General features: G+C 41.6%; 2 protein-coding genes across 5 annotated transcripts; one reads left to right on the top strand and one right to left on the bottom strand.

Moving 5' to 3' along the window:
• Nucleotides 1-2,362: 2,362 nt before the first annotated feature.
• On the bottom strand, nucleotides 2,363-8,168 carry LOC115671383 (uncharacterized). The gene is made up of 10 exons (XM_030592927.2): nucleotides 7,697-8,168; nucleotides 7,364-7,553; nucleotides 7,021-7,154; nucleotides 6,528-6,640; nucleotides 6,312-6,435; nucleotides 5,002-5,157; nucleotides 3,192-3,347; nucleotides 2,906-2,985; nucleotides 2,732-2,781; nucleotides 2,363-2,499 (listed from the first exon to the last, which is right to left on the bottom strand). The coding sequence occupies exons 1-10, from the start codon at nucleotides 8,102-8,104 to the stop codon at nucleotides 2,363-2,365; spliced, it is 1,548 nt and encodes a 515-aa protein (XP_030448787.1). The 5' UTR covers nucleotides 8,105-8,168.
• An 8,768-nt stretch (nucleotides 8,169-16,936) lies between these two features.
• LOC115664750 (uncharacterized protein At5g41620) lies at nucleotides 16,937-20,949 on the top strand. Of its 4 annotated transcripts, none has more exons than XM_056302851.1 (6): nucleotides 16,937-17,216; nucleotides 17,356-17,585; nucleotides 17,753-18,233; nucleotides 18,810-18,932; nucleotides 19,236-20,608; nucleotides 20,694-20,949. In XM_056302851.1, the coding sequence occupies exons 3-6, from the start codon at nucleotides 17,778-17,780 to the stop codon at nucleotides 20,707-20,709; spliced, it is 1,968 nt and encodes a 655-aa protein (XP_056158826.1). In that variant the 5' UTR covers nucleotides 16,937-17,216; nucleotides 17,356-17,585; nucleotides 17,753-17,777; the 3' UTR covers nucleotides 20,710-20,949. The 4 variants fall into 4 exon arrangements, with proteins under 4 accessions (XP_056158826.1, XP_056158827.1, XP_056158828.1 ...); XM_056302852.1 differs by having other exon boundaries at nucleotides 17,744-18,233; XM_056302853.1 differs by lacking the exon at nucleotides 17,356-17,585.
• Nucleotides 20,950-22,361: the final 1,412 nt, after the last annotated feature.

Below are 22,361 nucleotides of genomic sequence, written 5' to 3'. Positions count from 1 at the left end.
GACATGAAAATTGTTTCCTCTTGTTACCACTTGGGAAGGTACAATACCTCAGTGAATTAATCTGGAAATGTCACAATATGGTATCAGAACCGGACCCCCTCTAGTAGGTGTGTTGTTCAGGGATGAACCAGGCGAAAGGTAATGGCCCTGTAGCAATCTAGTTCAATGAGGGCAAGGAGTGGTTGTCGGGGCTAAAGGGCGTGGACAAATAGCGACTCATAACAGATTTCTAGGATGGCAAAGGGAACAAAAATACACCGAACTGCACAATGAACACGGGGAGAGCGATCATGAGATATTTATGCGAAAACTTAAATTAACTCATGAAAGCGCCTTTTGACGTAACAGCAACGCTAGGAACACTTCCAGGATGGATGACTTCATGGGAATGTGTTCGCCTATATACCAAATGACAAAACCGTGAGGCTCGGATGGGACGGGCCAAAGTGGATAGTATCTCAGTGAGTTAATTCAGGGATGTGATACGACCAAAAACAAAAAAATTCAGGGATGTCGCACCTCCATTAATGATGATGGACAGAATAAAGATGCCAATATAAATTCCTAAACATAACAATCTCATCTCTCCTAAATCAAGCCATGACTAAATGTTGATGGCTAATTCTCTTCTTCTTCCAGAAACCTCCTGCGACTTCTCCCAGACAACCACAAATTGACACATCCAGCAGGAAAAACCTAACTGAGAAATAAATGACTGAGGAAAACAAACAGTAACAAGTAGATGGCCCTAGAGATAACCGAGAACAGATCGTTGGAGGCCATGAGGTCGAAGTCATAAGGGATGACGAGGGAATTGACAGTGAAGATGGAGAGGTTGTAAGGGACGGTCTTCTGGGCTCGAGCAGGGTGGCATTGGAGGGAGAGTAAAGGGTAGGGAAGGTTACCCAATCAGTTCAAAAACCTATTGTACAATGTCAATTCAGTCATAAACTTTCTAATTTTGCTAATTTGATCCGGTGAGGTCGACACTTGCTCAAGGGTGGCCCTCGCCTGTGGCTGGAGATCTTTGCTAGCCATCGACAAGGTCCGGCGGCATGCGAGAAAAAAGAAAAGAGAAAATAAAAGAAAAGAAAAAAGAAAAAATTCAGAAAAAAACTTTAAAAAAATTTATTTACGTCAACGCCGACCAAACCATATAGGATGGCAAGCGCTAAATGGACCGCCATATCAGCAATCCTAGTTAAAATTGGCCGGAAAAACTATATTGGCATAGCGTTAAAAGGTTTAAAATTAAATTTATTGAATTAACATCTATACAATAGATGTTAAAACTTTTTTGGTAAATTTTCCTGTAATAGCTCGACCAAATAATCAGCATTCTGACTTGGATTGATGGATGATTTTAGAGTTTCTGATCAGACCCTAACCTACATCCACGCGGTGGACAACACACATATCAGGTATATACGCACCAATTATGCTGTCATACTTACCGCATATAGTTAATAGAACGTGCATTCTCGCATGCACATGCATCGTTTAAACCAGGTCTTAAACGATATCCATTTTGCTTGTGGATCGACACGTGAAACTGATCAGCAAATCCATGGTTGTTTGGGTAAAGTACCAAGTATCCGTACACAAGCACTCCTAGCAGACACATGCATGATCAAGTCAAACATCTTGAATTAATGGAGCAAAAGTGACGAGGTCGGGCAAGCAATAAACTGACTAATGGTTTGACTGTCGTTAGTGTTAGATCCAAACTCAGAGTGTTCTTGAGGCCGTGTACATTTTGCTTAAACATTCGTAATGGATACATTAAGTTGCAAATTGCAAATGATTATTTGAGCAAGCGGGTCATATTCGCTCCCCGTCAGTAAGAGCCCGTGACATCAATTAGAAGTACTAATTTCATAAGCGAGTTTTAGCGTACCTACAAATTGCTCTTTTCACCGATGCTAGCTTTTATTAAAATTCTTGTTCGGTTGTATACGGTGGAAAATTTGAACGACCAAATGCAATCCGAAGTGCTTATAAGCTACTCTCGGTTAGCATGGGGAAAATTCAAAGGCAGCTCCCAAGAGACTAGTTAAAGATGGTTAAAAATAGGATTGCACAATATGGTCGGTCTTATTCTGACAGTACTATAACTATATAGGGGATCTGATCGAAATGTCAATTGTAGTATTTGCTATGTCATTTTTCATTCCATTTCGCATGAACAGGTATATGACTCATTTACATGATTTAAACTTAATATGACAAATTGGATAATCGTTTATTGATGTCGGGAATCATTTAAGAAAACAAAGTCTAAGAGCCAATTTCAATTCCAAGAGTACAAGTTTTCACTTGGATAGTTGAAGAACTAGAAGCATTATGAGTCACAAAACCGAAGTTAGGAAGACGATTTGGCCAGGTCGAGGTAGTATTGAGAGATCCAGCCTGAAATGATATTGATCTCCTTCTTTCTCACATCTTGAAGCCACTCGGGATCTTCGCTGGTCGAGTATCGCAAATCGACATGGTGAGCCCCTATCATCGATAACTTAAGATGGTTAAAACTAACTTCTTGTATCTCCTAGAAAATCAATTTCATCACTTGTATCTAAAACTGTGATTGCACATATTGTGGACGACCTAGCATTTATGTGAAGATAGACCCTCACTTCTTCCATTGAAGGGATACACTATTATCTTTTTGTGATATCGTTCATTCATAAAATGAAGAGTCACGTATGCGAAGTTTCAGAGAGGGTGAGCTGACCTTTTTTGGCCACTATTGCAACAATGCTCTTGGAAATGCTCTTCAAGACCCTGCCATTTTTACCACAGAGACAGGATTATCAAATGATTGATTCCCACTGTGAATGAGAGAGAGAGAGAGAGAGAGAGAGAGAGAGAGAGAGAGAGAGAGAGAGAGAGAGAGAGAGAGAGATACCCTCCACCACTCCAAGGGTCTCTTAAGCCATTGTAGAAGATGATATTGCTCCCAAATCTCCTCAAGGTCCTCCTAATGTCCTGTTCTTTTTCAAGTACACAACGAGGGACGCAAAAATTTTAAGTTAGGGTCGGGAAAAACAGATATTGCAATTCCCTAAGTAAGGATGTGCGAGATATAAAAAGTTATGAAACTTCGTAAATCATCATCATCATCATCATCATCATATATATATACTTGGATAAAGTTGCACCAAGCATAGAACGATGGAATACGGGTTACCCACATGGCCGCCGAACTCGGTAGGGATCCAGGTGGGCCTAGGGACGACGCCGAAGTAAGATGCACAGTTGGCAACTGTATCATTGTAGTTATACTTGTAAGCTGGGAATATGCTCGTCTCTCGATTGCCCTCTGTTGGCATTACCATTTCCGTGCATGCCTGCGAGGAAATGAATCACGCCCACTATGACATGCGTTCGCGCAAAATAAAACAGCTTAGAGACCATGAAATGATATAAAACGGGCTTACAACTTCGACATGAATTGGGATGATGCCACACAAGTATAGTTAATTATCTAGATTTGATCAGATGCGCAGGATTTCCCATCTCAAGAAACGTGACATTTCACATCCACTTTTTAACTTTAATTCCTGGACATCAAGCGGAAATATCACTCTTGTTCTCGGGGTGAAAAATATAAACTAGTCGAACTCTTTAATTTCGACACGGATAATTTGTGCTTGATTATGGTGTGACGAATGGGCGAAATATGATAATTAAGAAACTATACTACCACCGATGGCAACGTTAGAAGCGAAAAAACAAAAACCTAATTCACGAAATCATTGTTGATTATAAACTTTTCATGGGCTGCTTTTGATCGGTCTAGGCCCAAGCTGCACAATAGTTTCCATGGGTTTTGTTGGGCACAGTAGAAATGGTTGATGTCACCCCAATAACACGAAGAAAAAACATATTAGTATATAAAATAACAATTACTACGTACATACATGTATACATGTATGGATTAGATAGATTGAGGCAACTGGGTGTGTGCAACCAAATACATCAAGATCCTTAAATTTGATGAGGTCCACTTATTACTCACTTTGCAAATTATATATGCAAGATTTATCGTTTTAGATAATTTAAATAGATTCACAGTGTATACACTCAATCCATCCGATGTCATTTTGTCGTTTACAACCTTTTTTAACTATTGCTCGCTGTAGTATGTATTCCCTTAACCAAAATGGGGTTAATAAATGAAAACTATTTTCGGAAAAGAAAAAAAAACGAAGCAAATTGACAATTTAGGATCCAAAGGAAGGAACAGAACTTGGGAACGATGTATAACCCAGACATTTGAGGCTCCTCTTGGATGCTCTCTCCATCCGTTTTTTTATGGTAATTATTGGCTCCTCCATATGCGAAAGCTAGCCCACACTATTAAGTAAAAGAAGAGGACATATGATCACCAAAGAAGAAAGGGAGCTCACTAGTTAATTCCATCGCAAAGTTCCACCTGGCCAAAGGGTGATTTTCCAAGTTATAGATGCTATAACGAGAGATATACGAAAGATCTAATGAGGACTCCTTGACTACAAAGCTACAAATTTGGCAAAGAGCCACGGAGACCTCATGAAAACTTCTTTCGACGAACCGAGTCGTTTCTCAAGAGCCATAGAAAGAAGAAGGAACAATGCTAAACGACCAGTAAATAATATGACTATCAGTTCTAGTCCGTCCTTAACTTCTTCATTACTCCACCAACCAAATAGAAAGAGCTTAGGACCTTCACCTCATCACAAGTATTATCTCCACATTGGATCAATGTTCAAAGATATTAAGACTCATATACTAGATAGATTACTCAATTAAGTTAATATGCCCTTATAAATACTCAACAGTATTCTGCCACATCATTTAGTAAATCCATTTAGTATAAGAGTCTTTTCATCTCTAGCATTATTCGCGTGATAAATTACAAGCAGCTTGGTTGATAAGGTTTCAAGTTGAAACCAACATAACAGATAATTCTTCCGAGGCATTGCTTAGGAGAGTTTTTATTTTAAGAACGTGTGGGGGTACCTGCCATGCCCATCCATCGAGGCCGTGAGGATCGGAATCGTCCATTAGATCGAAGCACGAGACACTGCCGCTGTAGTTGTAGTAGATGTTCGCCGCGCTGTACAATTTGGAGAAATCATCATCCCCTTTGCTCGGATCATCTATCGCCTTGCACATCTGCAAAATTAAAGGGGAAAATTACCAAGAAAGTTCTAAACTTGTTGCACTTATACCAGTTCAGTCCTAAACCTTTCGATTTGGCCAATTAAGTCCTAAACATGTTGACGATTTGCCAATGTAGTTTAACTGGTCAATTTTAGCCGAAAATCACTGACGTTGATGATGGCCATTGTACATAATATGATCAGCGCTGATGTGGATGATTTTTAATGATTTTTTTGAGCTTTTTTTCCTTTTTTTCCCTTTTCTTTTTGCCAATGGTCGGTGAGGGTCGGCCTCGCTTGGGCGAGGGTCACCCTTTCTCGCCACAAGCGAGGGTCGGCCTCGCTAGATCTGGCAAGGGTGGCCTTCGCCTCAAATGAGGCCCGGCAAGGGTCGGCCTGGCCAAATCTGGCGAACGAGGCCCTTGCTGGCCATCAGCAAAAAGAAAAGTGTAAGAAAAAAATTAAGAAATTTTTTTAAAAAATTCCAAAATTATCCACGTCAGCGCCGGCTGTGCCGCGTAGGACGGCTAGCATATGCGTCAACGATTTCCGGCTAAAATTGGCCGAATAGACTACATTGATAAATTGTGAAAAGTTTATAACTAAATTGGTCAAATTGAAAAGTTTAGGACTGAATCGACACAAATACAATAGGTTTATGACTTTCTTTATAATTTTGCCAAATGAAAAGAGAGCATAAACGTTAGTCTCGCATCCGATTATCTTGAAGAATTAACGGAAAAGCGTTTTGCACAATGGCACCACCACGTCTCAATATCAGCGCAACGGAGCACTCTTAACTAAATTTTCGGGAATCGTTTATTAAGTATCGGGACTAAGTCGTCTTGTGCTGGAACAAAGCATGCCATCCTTCATTTAACTTGGTCAAACACACATGCCACGATACAGTCCTCCACCAAGATCAGATCTACCTCACAAATTGGTCATACACTACAAGAAGTCTTCCAGTTTTAATGCCGAGTCTACTTAGACTTTGAAAACAAGATTGGTTCCTTCGAGAAGTAACTTTATTTTCCCCCTTAAGACCAGATTTATGTGCCCCGAAATAATTTGAATTTTGACTTGAAATACTATAAAGTTTGATCTTGAAGATATTGCTTGGATTACACTGCTCATACAAGTTATTGTTTGTTAAGCAAACTATACCTGTTTGACTGGATAAGCAGGCAAGGGATTCAAGAAATTGGAAGGAGTTGGATAATCGGTCATGGCGGTGTAAACGAGAGCAGTTTCGAGCCAACCTTTGAGATAATCCGCATCCATGGAGTTCCTGCAAAGGGGTCATTACATAAACAAAGAACCCACCAAAAGGAATAAATCAAATGAATGAGAAGCTTATATTGTTTATGCGTCATGTCTTACTTGCATAGTCTGAATGATTTTCGCAGGATCTCAAGTCCGCCTTGTTGTTTCGCCGTATCATCGATCTTCTGCCATGATCGTTTGATCACTTTGTAGCAGTTCTCGCTCTCGCTCTAGACATTCACACCAATAGCGCTCTTAGACTTAAGTGATTTTCGTATAGTCACGACTCTAGTGAAATCTATATATATGGTCGGCATCAAGAACACAAATGTTGGATTGATGGTGCATGTAAAATACGTACGTCAATACCGTATCGTGGCGTTTATGAAGTTTTGACTAAAAAGTCGAGATAAGGACCATCTTCGGATTTGTTTACTCATGCAAATTACTCAATACAAATTCCAGTCCGTGGCCGAAGAAGACCTTTATTGTTATCGGGCCTATCGGCTGACCTTATTCCTAATTCCAATCTATCGTTAAAGTCCTTGTGATTCAAGAACAACCAAAAACAAAATAACAAAATTGCCGAGAGAGAGAGGAGAGAGAGAACCCTGAAGTCTCGAGTGACGATGTCGTTGAAGCTATAAGGAGAGGTGATGTTGACAAAGTTGAGGATTGGAGAAGAAGAAGACAAAGCGCCAATTGCAATGTGCGGATACTTCAGCCTAAACCATGCTGCCAACACTGCGAAATTTTCCATGAACATCTACATAAGTTTCAACTCCATCGTTGTCTTCGTTTTTCAAACAAGAAACCTCCATGCACAAACAGCCACGTAGTTAATCCATTATAAAGACAAACACAACAATTAATTAAATAAAGCTCTGAAGAGTGAAAACCCAGGATCTGTTTTTTTTTCTCTATTCACATATGAGAGGGAGACGGCAGCATACTTCCACCGTAAGAACCTCCAAAAACCACCACTGGCGAATGCTCGGCTGTCAAGTTCTTCTTCAGATCGGTGATCAGCGTTGCATAGTCCGCCAAGGCTTGCGTCGAAGAGAGATAGCCCAGCGTGCTCGCATTGCTGGACGCGAGCTCTTCGTTGCCCCCGAACGGAATCGATTTCCCGTAATACCGATGCTTCAAAGAAACAAATAAGAATGATGATCTCTATATCTTTTCGTAATGTACTTCGCAAAAGCAAACATAACGACCCAAGTCCTATCCTTTATTGCTTAAATATGATACTACAGCTTGAGTATTTGGATTAGTTGGCAGTATACCTCGATGAACACAAGAAGGGCATTGAAGCGGGGCGCCGTCTCGAACATGAAGCCGGTGTTCTGGGCGAACCACTCGATATCACCCTCATTCCCGGTGTAGACAAAGATTGGGGAATTCCTCCGCCGGTCGCCCCAGAAGGTGGAGTTGATCAAGTATTTCTGCTGGAACGTCTGGTAGCTCTCGGGACGGAAGCCGAAGTGGTCAAGGGTTTGCGTGAAATACCTGGTCTCGTAGAGCCCATTGTTGCTGCTCTGGTCGTTTGAGAGCGATGGTTGAGAATTTTCTGGATGAATGAGAGGAGAAGGAAAGCGAGGGATGATCTTGCCAAATGGTGAGACAGCGAATGAGCATTGAAAGATCAGAGAGAGACAGAGAAGAAGGTTCGATAGTAGTTGTGTTGTACTCATGATCTTTCGGGCTTGGTGTTTGCAGTTGCAGAGGAATTGAACGAGTGTGGAGTTTTCAGAGAGAGAGAGAGAGAGAGAGAGAGAGAGAGAGAGAGAGAGAGAGAGAGTCTTTGTAAAGAATACCAAGACTACGGTTCAATAACTGTGTACAGGATGGGAGGAAATCGGGTTCTTGCCTAAAATCTTGGGATAACTTATTTGGTGGACTATCATTGACAAAAATACACTGGTAGTATTAGAATATCCTATATGATATATGGTACATAGTATTTCTATATGGTATTCTAATTCTACCATATACCGTATAACATATAGGGCATTCATATAGGGAATTCTAATACTACCACCTAACCATATAGGGTATATCTACCATAGACCACATAGGGTATTCTGATACTACCACCATATACCATATACCATATTAAGTATTCTAATATTACCACTTTCTTAGCACACATATACATATAGCATTTACATAAATCAAAGTGGTAGTATTAGAATACCCGATATTCTAGTGCTGCGACCGATTTTCTAATACTGCCACTTTCTTAACACACGCATATGTATAGCATTTACACAAAAGGAAGTGGTAGTATTAGAATACCCTATATGGTTATTCAAATACTACTACTACTTTCTTAACACACCACATTTAGGGTATTCTAGTACTGCTACTTTCTTACCCTCTCCCTCCCCCCCACACACACACAAGGTCTTTCAAATTCCTTATTTATGTCTGTTGTTGCATTTGATAGGACTCAATTTGATAAGTGAAAAGCTATTCTTGAATTCCAGTAATTGCAATTAGAGGTGGCAAACGTGTAGGTAAGATTGGGCTTAGGCTTTGGTGGTTTTTTCATAGATTCAGACCATACTTACCTAATGGCGTCTAAAGCCCAGCAACCCCAACCACCCCGCCGCCCCCCGCCCCCTCCCGGTGTCTCTTTGTGACTTCGAAACTTCGAAGCTCATTAAGGCGTTAACCCTATAGAGCCATAGATTAAGTAAGGTGCGACTCTAAAACCGGATAAGTGGCTCATATATGGAATCGTTTACACTTGGTGTTACGTACGTTTAATTTACAAAAAAAAAAAAAAATCTCTTTCTTTTTCGCTCGCACGGGGAGAGAGAGAGAGAGAGCCAAGAAATTTCGTTATCTCAAATTAACAAAACGTATCACAAGGTCGATAGTAAAAAGATGTCACCAGGTCGATAAGTAAAGAGATGAATATTCAATGTAAACCCCACTTATAAATAAGATGGGAGAATTTGCTTTACAGTATAAAAGTTCCTTTTTTCATAATCTAACAAGTACTTCACCCATCCATGGGTAGCTCAGTTGATTAGGGCGTACTTGAGATTGTGTGGTTAGGCGTACTGGTCCTAAGTTCGATTCCCCAGCTAAGCACTTGTGATTTAAGTGGGGGGCCGTGGCGGTGGGTTGCTGTGCTAGTCTCCCCCGAGGAATAGTCGAGGTGCGCGCAAGCTGGCCCGGACACTTCGGTTACCCAAAAAAAAAAACAGGTACTTCAAGACATTTGTTGATAAAAGTTCTAAACATATATACACAGCCCTGTGACGTTAGAGTGCATGAAGATTGAAGCTGGTTCCTCCTATTGATTTGTGCTTAAAGGTTGCAGAATCTATGCGGGGAACCAAAGTAAATTCGTCGTGCCCTATGTTCTCCAAATATATAAGGCAATATAACTGGTGCATTAACTACTCCGGAATGCCATAGGAGCATTACTTAGGCTCCGTTCGTTTGGCGAAAAATATTTTTCAGGAAAATATTTTCCGCATTTTTCAGTGTTCGGGGGGCGGAAAATAACTTCCCACGGAAAACATTTTCCCTCCCATGGGCAATTTTGCCTTCACTTTGGGGGAAAATGATTTCCTCTTTTTCACAAAGAGGAAATCATTTTCCCCCAAAGTGAAGGCAAAATTGCCCACGGGAGAGAAAATGTTTTCCGTGGGAGAGGAAGTTGATCGCCGGTCACCGCCGTCGGTTGCCGGTTACCGCCGCCGGTCGCCGGCCGCCGCTGCCGGTTGCCGATCGCCGCCCGCCGTCGCCAACTGCCGCCGGTTGCCGATCGCCGCCGCCGCCGGTCGCCGCCGCCGGATCGGCAGTCGCCGAACACCAGAAAATATTTTCCAAAACTTTTTCAGATTTTAGCTGAACACCAGAAAATTGTGTTCCAGGAAAACATTTTTCAGGAAAATGACTTCCGGGAAAATATTTTCCAAAAGGAGAATATTTTCCGCCAAACGAACGGAGCCTTAGATTGGGAAGAGAATGCCTAGAAGTAGGAGTGTCAAAAAGACCCAAGCCGGCCCGGCCCGACCCGTGCCGGCCCGGCTCGGCCCGACCCGTGCCGGCCCGGCTCGGCCCTAAAATTTGGGGTATTTTGGGATTGGGCCTTAGCTTTTTTAGGGTAGGGCTTTTAGATATGGGTATTATTAAAATTAGGGTAGGGTCAAGCCCGACCCATTGACATTTCAGAACTCCCTTTTCTCCCTTTTCTCTCTCCTCCCTCTCTTTCTCTCTCCACGTAAAAATCCATTTCTCTGCCTTTTCTCTCTCCTCTCTCTCTCTCTACGTACAAACCCTAGAACTAGACAGAAGTTGCAGAACCACCAAACCCCACTCCCTCTCTCTCTCCTTCTCCCTCTCTAACCCTAGATCTAGACGAGGTTGTGGTCTGTCAAACGGCATGAAACCGGCGAGGAGGACGAAGAGGATGGCGCCGCAGACCGGCGTCGGCCTTGGAGCCATTGTGGCCGCGGCGGCGACCACCTCCGGGGGCAAGTGTCGGCGGGGTCCCGCAGGCCGTGTGGAGGAGCCCGTCCCGAGGCTGCTCAAGAAGTGCCGAGAGGCCGAAGTCGAGACCTTGAGCGCGCTGCAAGCATCCGGGAGTAGGTTCTATGGCTTGATGTCGCGGTGGAGAAGAGCTCGCCGTGGCCAGCGAGCTCCATGACAAGGTAGATCTTGGTCCGATCACCGCGGTAGCGCCGGGGGTTGGAGGAGGGGGAGCCGGCAGCGGGGACTCAGCTGACCACCGTCCAGGTCATGCCCTCCCGGAAGTTGGGAGCTGCTGGAAACGGCGGCGCGAGGCGGAGGGGCCGCCCCATCCATAGACCCTTCAAGCAAGAGAAAGGGGTGTCGGCGCCGGACAAAGACTGAGTAGGAGGATGTTTTGGCGTTGTGGCACCGGCACTGACCCGACCCTACCCGACCCATCTCCTGAGCTAAATGCTGAATAGGGTCTTGGTAGGGGCGGGGTGGGTCAAGCACGACCCTCTACGTTTCGGATCGGGTCGGGTATCAGGAAAGCCCGACCCGACCCGATCCGATCCATTGACACCCCTACCTAGAAGTTTCCAGCCTCTAATCATTGTCCCCAAAAATGCCCCAAACAACCACAACATCCGAACTGCCCCCTTCAATTGATAGAACTCAATAAATGGAGAACTGTTTCACGAGACATAAGGACCTCAAACCAATTCCACCTTCTAGTTTCCAATCATGTACCATTGTTATCCTTGTCTAGTAATCATATATGTCTGTTAAAATTCCTCTCGAGACGGGCCAAGGATATTGCTTTCCTTCAGCATTAAAAAGTATCTCTTCATAAGACTCGGAAAAAAAAATTGGAATAAGTGCGCTGAAAGTTTCAAACCTTATCACGAAAATATAATTGGGTCCTAAAACTTTCAAAAATGAAATCAAGTCCTAAAATTTATTACGAAAGTGCAATCGAATCATAAACATTTCAAAAAGAGCAATCAAATAAAGGACTTGATTGGATCAATATGACAAGTTTTAGGACTTGATTGCACTTGTTGAAAGTTTTAGGAGTCAATTGCACTTTTATGACAAGTTTTAGGACTTAATTCACTTTTTGAAAGTTTTAGGACTCGATTTTACTTTTACGATAAGTTTTAGGACTTTCAATATACTTATAAAAAAAAAAATTAATCATTCTTTATAGGATAATAGAATGTAAAAAGCCTTTATCTATGGAGATGAGATCCTCTAACCCGACAGGTACTGAGCAGGGTAGTTGATTCTTGCCCCTTCATCGCATGCAAGTGTCCGAGATGTCTCCTTTCGATTTTGTTAACTTTTGTCATCCAATTCTGCCCCGTTTGTTGAATTGGATATTGCACAGGAAAAGTCCATGGTGCAATTATTGGCTGGTGAACTTTTACATAATGTTTGGGAGAAAAATCAAAAGAGGAAACTAAATCGAAAGCATGAATTCGAGGCGCAAAAAATGATTGCCCCTCTATAAAGATACCTACATTTGAATACTCAAAAGCTATGAGACCGAAGCAGAATAACTTTTGATTGGGATTCAAATAATTTAATGTGTGTGGGACGGAATGATGCCTGCAGTCAATGAGAATTAGCCGGATGCTCAAAATACCCCTTACCCAATTTATATATAAAAAAGAATAATGAGAAGATTACCCGATTAGTTCTAAAAATACCCCTTACCCAATTTATATATAAAAAGAATAATGAGAAGATTATCCGATTAGTTCTAAACCTATCGTACGGATATCAATTCAGTTTTTAAAATTTTTCAATTTCGACAATTTAGTCATAAACCTTTACGCCGAATTCCAATGTAGTCCTTCCGATTAAGTTTTGCTGGCAAGCGCTAACGTGGCTGTTCAGCCATCCGACCGTCCTACATGGCACACTACTGCTTCGATGATTTTCAGCAAATTTTGTTCCGCGGAATTCCAATGTAGTCCTTCCGGTTAAGTATTGTACGGCGTACAATAGGTTAGTGGTAGTTCACCTTTATTAGTCATAACTTACTTGCAATATCAGTAACTTGTAGGCACGAATAAATGGTCTTTCACATATATGGACAGTAATTTGTCTATAGAGTTCGTCAAATGAAAATGCTAAGACTTAGTAATTACCAATAACATAGTCAAAAGCCTCACATTGTCGTAAGTGGTGGTAGCTGAGCTTAATAATTATCTTTCATTATTGTAATTTCCCTATAAGTCCCTACAAATGACAAGTTGGTGACCATCTAGTAATTTACTTTAAAGTCTCATAAAGTCAAATATCTTAATGCTCGTGACTTTCCGTGAAAAATCGTAATCAACCCCACTTTATCGAAATCATACTTTTCATGTTTACATTATCTTATTATCATGATTGTAATATTCTTTCACAGTTCGTCAATGTGAAAACCCTATCAGTGAGTAACTATCCTCTACATTATTATTTTCCTTAATTCATTCTTCCCTTTGGAAATTTTACATTCAGTAATTTTCCTAAAAATTCGTAAGTTAGTACCTTTTTAAAATCATCCCGTTATTAAAATTTTACTCCTTTTGATCCAATAGTCCTAATTACACATGAGATCGATCTCATGAATTAGGGGGTGTGCTTTGGCCCGGTCCAACCTAAGAACCAAACCGAACCGAACCGAATCGGCCGGTTTCAGTTGGTTCTTGAGAGAATGGGCCCGATTCCCGATTCCACATAGGAACCAGACTGATCCGATAGACTGGTTTAGATTTCTTTATTTTTTAATTTTATTCTGAAACAAAGTAAACCCTAATTTTTATATGGTTTCAATTCTCATTTCCTCTCTCTTTTTTGCCTCTCTCTCGATCTCATCTCACGCCCTAACGCTGGCGCTCTCACTCTCAGTCCACTCCTCCCTCTCTCGCGCAACTTTCTAGCCGCCAGCCCACCACCACGGTCTCGCCGGCTGGCTACCATCCACCACCCAAGGTACGCTCTCAAGTTCCGTCTCTATTGCACCCTCTCTCTTTTTTCATTCGATCACTGACTTGCTTTTGCCTTTGCATCTCTTTCGCCCTCTCATCTTTAGTTTGCTCGTGCTCTCAGTCCTCCCTCTCTCTCGCAACCACTACCACGGTCTTGCGTATCGCCGTCTGGTGGCCGTCCATCGCCCAAAATTCGCGCTCAAGGTACTACACCCGTTTTGCCCTCGATTTTCTTTGTGGGTTTGCCTCTTTTGATTTAGCCATGCTCCTCTCCTTTTCTCGGTTACAAGATTGTTTGTTCTCATTTGTGCAATTTTGGATCCTCATGATCCTCAACTGATTGTCGTTGTGTTGTTCGTATTTTTCTGGTTTTGTTTGGTAGCTGATGGGAGCTTTCAGCTTCCTTTTCTGTGCTTGCCTTGAAAGTGTAGTGGCAATGTACGATGATCACCGGTTCTGGGATCGACCTTGCAACTGGACTAATCCGATTCCAGAATTAGATGGGCCGATTCCCGATTCCAGGAGGTGAGAATCGATCGTGTTTGGTCCGGATACATCCCGAAAGCGATCACTAAACGAACTACGTATTTTTCCCCGGCAAAGTGACTATTTATTGCCATGCCACATGATTGGATGACATCATAATTACAGGATCTAAACATTCCCTTCTTTTACATTGCCAGCAATAATTCAAGCCGAAATTCCTCCATCTTTGACTTTTGAATTAAATAATTTAAATTAGCCAGAGATGCAAGGAATGTGCGACCATCAAAACCGATGTGTTAGGATGCGCATGGAATGCATTTCGGAATAAAAATTCTGTTTCGGAATGCATTCCGGAACAGAATGACGTTTGTTAAAAAATTTCCGGAATGCATTCTGGAGCGATTTTTGCATTCTGGAATAAAAATGCGTTTGTTAAAAATACTTGATTCCAGAATGCATTCTTGATTCCAGAATACATTTTTTATTCTGGAATGAGTTTTTGGCAAGAAAAAGAGAAGCTACTTTTTGTAGCTTCTTGATTCCGGAATGCATTCTTCCTATTTTCTCACAATTTTTTTTTTCAGAAAATGCATAAAAATTGAAAAATTCTAGAAAAATTCATAAAAATTTTCAGAAAATAAAAAAAAGTAAGATTTCGGGAAAATATGAAATTTGGTGAATTTTTTTTAAAAAAAAATCAAAAATTTTAAAACTTCACAGAATAGCTTAAAACACATGTGGCCACCCACTTTGAGTGAAATTTAAATTTTTTGAGGTGCCAAAAAAAAATCAAAAATTTCAAAACTTCACAAAATGGCTTAAAATACCTGTGGCTACCTATTTTGAGTGAAATTTAAATTTTTTGAGGTGCCCAAGAAAATGAAAAATAATAGAAAAATAAAAATTTTCAAAACTTCACAAAATGGCTTAAAATACCTGTGGCCACCCACTTTGAGTGAAATTTAAATTTTTTGAGGTGCCCAAAAAAATAAAAAAAATAAAAAATTTCAAAACTTCACAGAATGGCTTAGAATATCTGTAACTACCCACTTTGAGTAAAATTTAAATTTTTTGAGGTGCCAAAAAAAAAATTCAAAACTTCACAAAATGACTTAGAATACCCGTGGCCACCCACTTTGAGTGAAATTTAAATTTTTTTAGGTGCTAAAAAAATTAAAAAAAATCAAAAATTTCAAAACTTTACAGAATGGCTTATAATACATGTGGCCACCCACTTTGAGTAAAATTTTAATTTTTTTAGGTGCAAAAAAAATTAACAAATCAAAACAGATTTCTGTTCCAGAAATCAATTTCTGAAGCAGAATTAGTCATGTTTTACCAAATAGATTTCTCCTCCAGAAATTAATTTCTGGCAAGAATTCCAGAAATCAATTTCTGGCAAGAATTTGATTTCTGGAGCAGAATGGTTACTATTCGCACCCTTAGAGTTACCTGTCTCGGTCCTCCACCGGCCCATTATTTATTATTATTTTTTTCGGTCTTTTTGTTTAAATATTTTTAATCGCTTTTGACCCAAAAAAAAAATCTTTAATCCCCAATTTTTTAAATCCCCATATGGCGGCTCGCTGTCTCCACTCCTCTGCCGCGCGTCCACATCCTCCGTGGCAGAACCATTGGCCCTCGGCCCAGCCTGTCAAATCGGATAAGGTTCGCTAGGCTCTTCCCAACCAATCGCAGCCCAGGAGAAAACCAAGCTCACAGTTTCCTTTCATGGGCTCCGCCGCACCTGATCTCGGCCGAGCGATTCTTTCTCGTTGTCCAACGGCCCCCCTCTCTAAGTCACTTTAACTTAATAATTTTTTAATACGCTAATTCTACTGTAGTCATACGCAATCAAATACTTCGGATAGTTTCGTGCTTTTTTAAATATAAATGGTCCGAATCACTTCGTTAATACGCGGTGTCTCTCTTGTAAAGTAGAGAGCCGACACTATTTAACCCTGTCCATAAATTTGAAAGTGGCATAAAATTCGAAGTACGATGATATGTCCGAGGAAAATAAATTTGATGGGACTAGTATCATCGAAAATCTTAATTTGATAAATTCGTGCCATATTTATTCAAAAATAATTTTCGTGTCACGAGAAAGTCCAAACGGGTTCGTGCCAATTGTCGCATTTACTGCAAGCCAATTTTTATGTCACAAAAGATATCAGATAACCAAAATCTTCAATTATTGAGAAATCAGCCAATTTCCCCAAAAAGCTTCCTCAAGTTTCTGAAAAATAAGTCAGTTTTTTGCGGCACAAAAATTAAATTAAGGTAAATGCGACATGAATACACCGATTTGAGTTTTTTCGAGACTCGAAAATTAATGAGAGAGTAAACGTGGCACGAGTGTAACGGCTTGAAAATTTTGTGATAAAAAAAATAAATTTATGATACACATAGTGGTGAGTGTAATGATAGATGCGAGATAGGTATATCGATTAGAAATTTTTGATGATATATATATATATATTTCTTTTTTGAAGATTCGACTTGATACGAATGGGGTTGTATTTGCCCTTTTTTTTTTTTTCGCTTCACGAGATCATGATGTAGAGGTTGGTGATGCTGAATGAGTGTCTCCGGACTGGTCGACTCTTTCTCTCTCTCTCCCTCCTTCCCTCTCTCTCTCTCTCTGTCATCGTAAATCGTAGACGACGACGAAGAAGCCATCAGAGGAACACGAGAAAGCTCCCCGACATTTTTGTCTACCCCTTTAAGGTTTCGAGGCACTTGCCCTTTTCTGCATTTTTGCTGATAGCGCTCGGCTCCGCCTCAGCTCTTGTCCGATCCGAGCTCGTCCGCAAGCGCGCCGTCCCGAGCTGATCTTTGCACCCATGAACTGAAGAAAGAGAAGGTACGATCTTGAAACCGCAGATCTCGTTCGCATTGTGTTGCTGGTGCTTTTGGGTGATAGAAGGAGTACAAAAGATGATGACTTGTTTGTTTCCGTGGATAAATTTCATCTTTTTTCTTTTTTTTTTTGTTTCCCGTAGCTTCAAGGTTCTGTTTTTGTCTGCGCTTTTTCGTTGGAGGGATTTGGTTGGTTTTTGCGGGAGGTGAGCTCTTCTTTGGTTGCTGCGAAGCTGAGGAAATGCGAGGTGAATTGAGGGCATGAGTTCTTGTGCTCCGTGTTAGTGTTCAAGATGGAGTAAAGGAGAGAAAAAGAAGAAGAAGAAGAAGAGTATTTCCTTTTGAAACCCTTCTCTGCGCAAATCATTTCTGGGTTGGTCTCCGTAGCTTCTCTGCTTTTCGTTTTGGCTGTTGAGTGTTGGCCGCTACCGTGTTCTTGAATTTTGCTTCGGGGGAAAGCTCAGGGAAATCTGGGTTAGATTTTTTTCCTTTTTGGGCTCACAATTACTTGCTCACTATTGGTGCTTTTAGATTTGCCAGATCTAAATCAAGCCAAGTATATACAATGCCGAGAAGTAATCGAGCCATGGATACTCTAATCCCTGCTAAAGTTAGGAAACGCGGGTCTTCACCGGCCGCATCGTCCTCTTCATCTATAGTCCAGCATTATAGATTCAAGAGGGCCATTTTAATTGGTAAAAGGGGTGGTTCTACCACTCCGATGCCCACGTGGAGGCTAATGAGTTCCCGATCCCCATCTTTGGCTCAGCGGACCATGGAGTCCCCTCAGTTCTCGCCTTCTCGAAGTGGCAAAGGGAAGCTTCAGGAGCCGGTTTCGGCGAGGAAGCTGGCTGCCACTCTCTGGGAAATGAATGAGATGCCGTCGCCGAGAGTGAGGGAGGGATTGGAAGGAAGAAGGTTGAAGAAGGAGGGGAGAGGGAGAGAGAGGATTGCCAGTTCAGTGCGTTCAGGTTCTCTCCCTCCACATTTGTCCGATCCGTCTCACAGTCCTGTTTCAGAGGTAATCAGAAATTCCGTATGGATACCTTATTTAGCCAAAAATGAGATCAAGTAGGAAGCTTTGTTCTTCATCTTTGTTGTTGTGCTATTGCCTGGTTTTCCATGGATGAAGAGTCTCTTACGATAAAACTCTTGGGTTTTTTATTCCTAAAGTTGAGAATAGATCCAAATAGCACCTGTCCATTCAGTGCTATATGTCATCCTCGATTTACAGATGTGAGACAAGTATTTTCTTTTTAAGTTAGTTCGAGTGTTTATGTAGGCAGAGTTCTGATTTGTGGGTACTTTGGTTGTGAAAGGTTACCCTCAATGGCAGATCAACTTATTAGTTTACGCTTAATTGCAACAAGCATGATGAGTTTTGGAAGCTATTGTCTATCAGTCTCTCTATTTTTGTACATACATCATGACATTATATTTCCTCAATGTGTTGTGCATTAGCATGATTGTGTAAAGGGGAAACTGAGTCAGGAGTCTCCTATTATTGCACCCACCGTAGTTTCCCTAGTTCCCATTTCCAGCAAAGTCAATCCATCTGAACTTCAATTTCAACTAATGCATTTTCCTATTTTTGCAGAGGATGGATCGATCTGGAACAGGCAGTCACAGGAGAAGATCATCATCCTTTTCCCAAAGGCTTAGGGTGACAGAGCAGAATGTTGGCGCTCTTGGTTCTATTAGCAATGGCAGTTTAATGGAGGTAAATTAATTTAGGACTATCTCCATCCTTACAAAAAAAAGTTCACTTTCCTTTTTCTCGGCTCCTTCAAGTAGGATGAATTTACTTTTCCATAGAGTTTTTTTAATTTATCTTTCTGGTATGTTAATTTGATTGATAACCTGTCAGATTCTTTCCGATTTCTTGATTTCATGTCATCTGGAATAAGCAATACAACTTCCCATTCTTAAATTAGCTGTCTGTTACATCTTTATTATGAGTTTGATAGATACAATAGTCGAATTTGAGGACTGTAATGTAAAGATCTCTTCATTCAAAGTGCAGACAGAAAACAAATCTCAACCCCAGACACCTCATGGCCAGATTGTAGGAGTAAAGACTCGTCTGAAGGACGTTAGCAGTGCCTTAACCACATCAAAAGAGCTGCTAAAGATTATAAATCGCATGTGGGGCCCTGAAGATCGGCCCTCGTCAAGCATGTCTGTCATGTCAGCTTTGCATGCTGAACTTGAGAGGGCTCGCTTGATGATTAATCAAGTTATCCAGGAACAACGCTCAGAACAGAGCGAAATAAATTATCTGATGAAGTGTTTTGCCGAAGAAAAGGCAGCATGGCGAAGCAAAGAGCGGAAAGTGGTTGAGGCTGCCATTGAGTCTGTTGTTGGAGAACTTGAAGTAGAAAGGAAGTTGAGGGCACGGATTGAGAGCTTGAACAAGAAACTTGGAAAAGAACTAGCCGAGTCAAAGGCTTCTCTGCTTAAGGCTGTTCAGGAACTTGAGAGTGAGAAGAGAGCGAGAGAGATAATTGAACAAGTCTGTGATGAATTAGCTGGGACTGTCGGTGAAGAGAAAGATGAGGCAGAAGCCATGAGGAGGGAAACTCTGAAAATCCATGAAGAAATGGAGAAGGAAAGAGAGATAATACAATTAGCTGATGGGATACGAGAGGATAGGGTCCAGACGAAGCATTCTGAGGCTAGGTATCAAATTGAGGAGAAAAATGCCGCCATTGATAAATTGAGGAATCAACTTGAAGCTTCATTAGGAACCAAAAAGTCCAAAGAAAAAAGTCGACGTCCACCAAGTCATGCCAATAAGGTAGATATCTCAGACTACTTGAGTAGAAGTTGTCTCGGTGCTCGTTACAGTGAAGAAAAAGAGGACGATGGAGGAGACATAGAAGATGGGATCGAATGCAAAGAAGATTCTGCTGAAAGTGAACTTTATTCTATGCAATTTGATGTAAACCCCCATAACAAGAGCTACAAGTGGACCCACACTCACGTTGCTCCGCCAGCTGAAGAAGAGATGAAAGCAAGGAAGTCAACCTCTGGAAGAGCACCGAGGAGAAGTACTTCCCTGCAGAGGAGCATATCTGATGGAGTGGAATGGGGCATTCAAACAGAGAGGTTTCAAAATGGCGGAAACGAATTAGATTGGGAAAAGCTGCAGGTAGAAGGTTATGGAGATGAAATGCATGCATACAAGTTGGTAAAGGGTCTGAGGGATCGAATGCTGTATGGTCCTACCACTGGGTCTCCACGAGCTTTGGGTACTCCAACGAGACGACGGCAAGAGCCTGCAAATGATGTGGACAACATTGCTCAGGAGAGAACTGATCTGGTGCCCGGCTGTGTGGGGAAGTCAAGGCTAGCTGAGGCTCGAACTGATGTTTACAATGCCAGAAAATCTAGGCGGTGAGTACTTCTTCATTCATGACTTGTACATTTGTCGAAATCATCTAGAGCCACTTGACTTGGTGGCTATTGATGCTAAATGAAGGTTCAGTAATAATTAGTGGTCTATGAGATGAGAGAGAGCAGAGACGCCGAGCTGGCATGGCGGAAGTGATTTCCTACTTGCGGCTGCAATGAGATGAGCGGAGTGTGTGCGTGTTTCCCCTGCGAGGCAGAAGCATTAGCAGTATTTTCTATGAGGAGTTTTTGCGCTGTAGAGAGCTTTCGTTTTGTAACCGAGTGAAGTTCCTTATGTATAGGATTAACTATTATAAGCAAGAAAAATCCGGACCTTTTTTGTACCCGTATGCTTCTTATTTTCTCCGGCGTGGTTCTTTCGCATCAAACTTCTTATTCTCTCCAGAACGATTGCATTGCTCGACCTTTTTGTTATATTGCATAGCAGCACGATGGCGAGTCCATTTCAATTAGGGGTGAGCAAGATGGACCGCCCAAACCGGGACCGGACCGGACCGACCGGTTTGGTCCGGTTCTCAGGAATATCGGTCCGGTTCTCGGTTCCTAAAAGTGGAACCGGTTTCCGGGCGGTCCGGTTCCCGGTTCTAGGTTGGGAACCGGATCGGACTGACCGGACCGGACCGATAAATATATATATTTCTAATTTTTTCATATATATATTTATTTACTTTTTAAATATATATATTTAAATAACAAAAGAAGCATTTGATAGTTCATTTTTATTCGGTTCCAATGGGACCAACCCAAAAATGCTTTCATATATTGGTCCCGAAAATGCTTCCCGGTTCCTTCTTGTCTTTACCAATCGGTCCCATTGGAACCGGACCAGACCAGACCGGATTGACGGTCCAGTCCGGTTCACGGTCTCAAGATTAACTGGTCCGGTCTCCGGTCCTAGAAACTGGGAACCGGTCCTCTCGGTCCGGTTCCCGGTTCTTGAATTGGACCAGATCGGATCGGGAACCGCTCACCCATAATTTCAATGGTTATATGTAGTAACCAGTCTTGTGATTAGAGCTTTGCCATGAGTACTAATAGCAAAAAACTGAGGAGGCTGGAAGTACAAGCCTCACGAGATACACGAGATGCTACTCCTTTTACCCCTTGAAGCTAGCTGTCCCGGATGCGATCTGTCATTATCTGCTCTGCTTCGTAATTCTCTCCGGTTTGTCGACTATCTTCTCACCAATCATTTCATATCATAATCACAAATTGCGCAGTTGCCTCCCTAAACTTCCACTGCATTGACCCTTTTAAGTATGTGGGATGAACAAAAGAGATGCCATGCTTATTTGCTTACCATTGTACGGCTTTTGTCATGATGGACTGTAGAATTATCGTGATCTGATGGAAACAATGTTCCCATGTGGTTTGACTCGGATCAAGGTGAGCCGGGAAAAGTGCCAAAAAAGTCCTAAACCTTTTGTATTAGTGCCAATTTAGTCCTAAACCTTTTTTTGGTGCCAATTCAGTCCTAAACCTTTTGCATTGGTGCCAATTTAGTCATAAATCTTTTTTTGATGCCAATTAAGTCCTAAACCTTTAAATTGGTGTCAATTCAGTCCTAAACCTTTTGTTTTTGTGCCAATTTAGTCCTTCCGGCCAATTTAGACCGGAATTTGCCTACGTGGACGCCTGCCGGCCGGCGGCCGGTCACCGGCGCCGACGTGGACAACTTTAATATTTTTTAAATATTTTTTTGAATTTTTATTTTTTTCCTTTTTTTTTCTTTTTT

The sequence above is a fragment of the Syzygium oleosum genome, unplaced genomic scaffold (assembly GCF_021117445.2).
Source record: "Syzygium oleosum isolate NSW1041296 unplaced genomic scaffold, Sole_v2.1 Sole_v2.25, whole genome shotgun sequence".
In the NCBI taxonomy this organism is placed as follows: domain Eukaryota; kingdom Viridiplantae; phylum Streptophyta; class Magnoliopsida; order Myrtales; family Myrtaceae; genus Syzygium; species Syzygium oleosum.
This window is presented reverse-complemented; position numbering and strand designations above follow the sequence as displayed.

Bases quoted from the DNA above. Each gene is read 5' to 3' on its own strand.
- LOC115671383 (XM_030592927.2), bottom strand. From the start codon at position 8,104: ATGAGTACAACACAACTACTATCGAACCTTCTTCTCTGTCTCTCTCTG. The intron at 7,155-7,363 runs GTATGCTGCCGT...AAAATTTCGCAG, and splicing joins TGGAGGTTCTTACGGTGGAA to TGTTGGCAGCATGGTTTAGG. The intron at 3,348-5,001 runs GTACCCCCACAC...ATTTCCTCGCAG, and splicing joins TCGATGGATGGGCATGGCAG to GCATGCACGGAAATGGTAAT.
- LOC115664750 (XM_056302853.1), top strand. From the start codon at position 17,778: ATGCCGAGAAGTAATCGAGCCATGGATACTCTAATCCCTGCTAAAGTT. The intron at 18,234-18,809 runs GTAATCAGAAAT...CTATTTTTGCAG, and splicing joins CTCACAGTCCTGTTTCAGAG to AGGATGGATCGATCTGGAAC. The intron at 18,933-19,235 runs GTAAATTAATTT...TTCAAAGTGCAG, and splicing joins GCAATGGCAGTTTAATGGAG to ACAGAAAACAAATCTCAACC.